The sequence below is a fragment of the Ascidia mentula genome, chromosome 3 (assembly GCF_947561715.1).
Source record: "Ascidia mentula chromosome 3, kaAscMent1.1, whole genome shotgun sequence".
Classification (NCBI taxonomy): Eukaryota; Metazoa; Chordata; class Ascidiacea; order Phlebobranchia; family Ascidiidae; genus Ascidia; species Ascidia mentula.
The window spans coordinates 16,422,898-16,425,706 of record NC_138568.1 but is presented as its reverse complement, the minus strand read 5'-3'; the positions used below and the strand labels follow the sequence as shown (position 1 = coordinate 16,425,706).

Here is a 2,809-nt window from a genome sequence, read left to right as displayed (position 1 = left end):
ACATTCCTTTGAAACATATTACAAAACCTATACCTAAACAAAGCACAAAAGCGACAATGGAATTTCAATGACGCATAAAATACATGGACGTCGAGTATGGATTCTAATATTCTGTGAGCATTCCTTTGAAGCACAAGCTAACCGCAAGCGAATCGCCGTATCAGCTGAACGAGGCTAATCATTGACCGAATCATTACGCAAACACCGAATTGCTTCCGCCACCTACGCCACTGTCGACAGCGAGGCAATTGGAGCTGTTTATTATGCAGGAAAGTCGCAGAGCAATGAGACGTGTAGACCCACCTGATGGTGGATGGGGTTGGGTTGTAGTTGCAGCAGTTTTTATAACAGCCATGTTAACCTTCGGTTCAATGTCTGTTTACCCATTGTTTTATGAACCACTGATGCGAGAATTCGACGTTGGTCTTGGCGAAGTTACGTGGCTGACTGGGTGTACAGAGTTTGGAAGAATATTTGGATGTAAGACCTACTTCGTACCTAATACCTAAAACCGTTGCCATGCCGAACTTACGTGTATGTAGATGTTACCACTGGAACACTGATAGCTAAGATGGGATTTCGAGGAACAAGTTTATGTGTATCGATATTATGCGGAATTTCCATTTCTGTTGCTTCATTGGCAAATAGTCTGGTACTGGTTTTCGTGTTTGTTGGGCTTGCAACTGGTGAGAGTAGTTTTCCTTTCCTTTCTCAGAATATTAATCTCTAAGGTTACAACACGACACCAAAAAAACTTTTTCTGTCAACTTAAATGATATCTATATGGACATATAGTTTTTAAGATATAGAAGAGCAAGCCTTTGCCTGTCTCAAATTGACTTACAAAAGCATCTTATTATATGACGCAAATCTCATTTTATAATATTTTTTTCAGAACAACTATATAAAATTTTTTTTAGGTGTAATTCTTTCCATTTGTGGGGTAACATATGCAGCGTTAATCCCCCGATACTTCAAAAAGAAAAGACTAATGGCTATATCACTAGCACTGTCCGGAACACCTGTGGGTTTATTGGCACTGGCACCTTTCATGCAATTCCTGATCGAATTTTACAACTGGAGAGGAGCTGTATTAATACTAGGTGGCCTGACATTGAATTGTGCAGTGGCTGCGTCTTTGTACAGACCTATATTATTAAATTCTGACCCAACTCCATCGGAAGAAAACTCTACTGAAGACAAGAACTGGAGACAAGCCTTAAAACCACTTAAGGAGGTTTTGGTTTTGCCAAAGTTTTGGATATTTTCGGTGATATGGTTACTCATGCTTAGTACTTGGTTACTCTATATGAGGTTTCTAGTGCCCTATTCACTGTCACTGGATGTGGAACCTATGATGGCGTCACTGCTCCTTTCAATATACAGCGGAGTAAGCATTTTTGCAAGGATAGCATTCGGGATTCTTGGTGACAGGAAGAACGTTAATATTGTTTGGGTTCTAATCATCACCGGAACGATGGGTGCTTTTGTTACAGCTTCTATGTGGTTCGTGCATAACCTTGTGGGTCTTATATTAAACTGCATTGCTCATAGCTTAGTGAGCGGTGGAATACACAGTATGTACGCACAAGTTATGGCCAGTGTATTAGACGACAAAAACTTGACCTGGGGCTTCAACACCAGCGGTTTGTTATACTCAGTTTTAGGATCGTGGGTTACCCCACTTGTGGGTAAGGAACCATTGCAAGTTTCATTGCTATATTTGTTTCATATTTTGTTTTTGTTCAGGTATGCTTGTCGATGAGCTCAGCGACATTCGATATGCGTTTATTGTTGCAGCGCTGATGCAATTTTTGGCAATATTTCTCCACATTCCACTGCTGAATATTAAACGCCGCTAGTTTAGAGACTGGTGTTGTGAAAGTTCCAACACCGTTCAGCAGTTTGCACGGAAACTAGTTTTTGTGAAAACTGCGGTTTAACTGCCTTGGTATCTATACAATACGTTGTTGATTCATTTTCGTACACTCGGAATAAACGAACATAAACACAGAAGAGGGTGTCTTCTCGCGAAAAATGCATTCATTATGTTAAACATTTCTTTCGTAATTCAACAAAACCTTTAGGATGAAAAATACAGAATGTCTGTTAAGTTGATCAATATTCATTACACATCGCTAAGAATGATAAGAACTTGCCCAGCATCTCTGCATAGCCTGTGTACCAGCACGCATTTTGTTGTTACTACGTAGATCACAGGTCGGCAACACATTACACTCTTTTTGTACAAAGCTCAAACTTGTTTAGAGCCGAAAAAGTTAGTGGAGATTATTTTGAATCTTCAACGCAGAAGAAACAGGAAAGTCGCAGCACAACGAGACGTGTTAACCCACCTGATGGTGGATTGGGTTGATAATTTTTTTTACACTTTTTCCCGACAAGTTGCAGCGTGATCTGAAAAATCCACAAATCCACAACAAATATAGGCCACAATCAAATAGGTCACTGCAGTCATTGTTGTTGGAAGCAGCCAGTTCTCCTTATACTCAACAGACATATTCCGATGATTTTGCCAGAATTTATCTCATGGAACCCTATAGATTTTTTATGTCAAACTCTTAAGTTTGAAATAAAATTGACCGCAAGAGCGAGCATGAGAGCTTATTGCTATGCGACTAGGGCGGGTGACTGGCAGCAATGGTCAAACATCCGAGCTATATACCTAGAAGAAAATGGGATAAGTGTACAGATTATTCTCGGTTCAAATCCCAGTGTGGTCAAATGAAGTAATTTTTTCATCGTGTAAGATGTTGTTGCTTTACCTGTTACAGCGCAAGATATTACTACA

At 39.9% G+C, this 2,809-nt stretch overlaps 1 protein-coding gene across 1 annotated transcript; it reads left to right on the top strand.

The window, feature by feature from the left end:
• Positions 1-284: 284 nt before the first annotated feature.
• On the top strand, positions 285-1,862 carry LOC145895776 (monocarboxylate transporter 4-like). The gene is made up of 4 exons (XM_082984559.1): positions 285-480; positions 543-686; positions 921-1,691; positions 1,750-1,862. The coding sequence occupies exons 1-4, from the start codon at positions 285-287 to the stop codon at positions 1,860-1,862; spliced, it is 1,224 nt and encodes a 407-aa protein (XP_082840685.1).
• Positions 1,863-2,809: the final 947 nt, after the last annotated feature.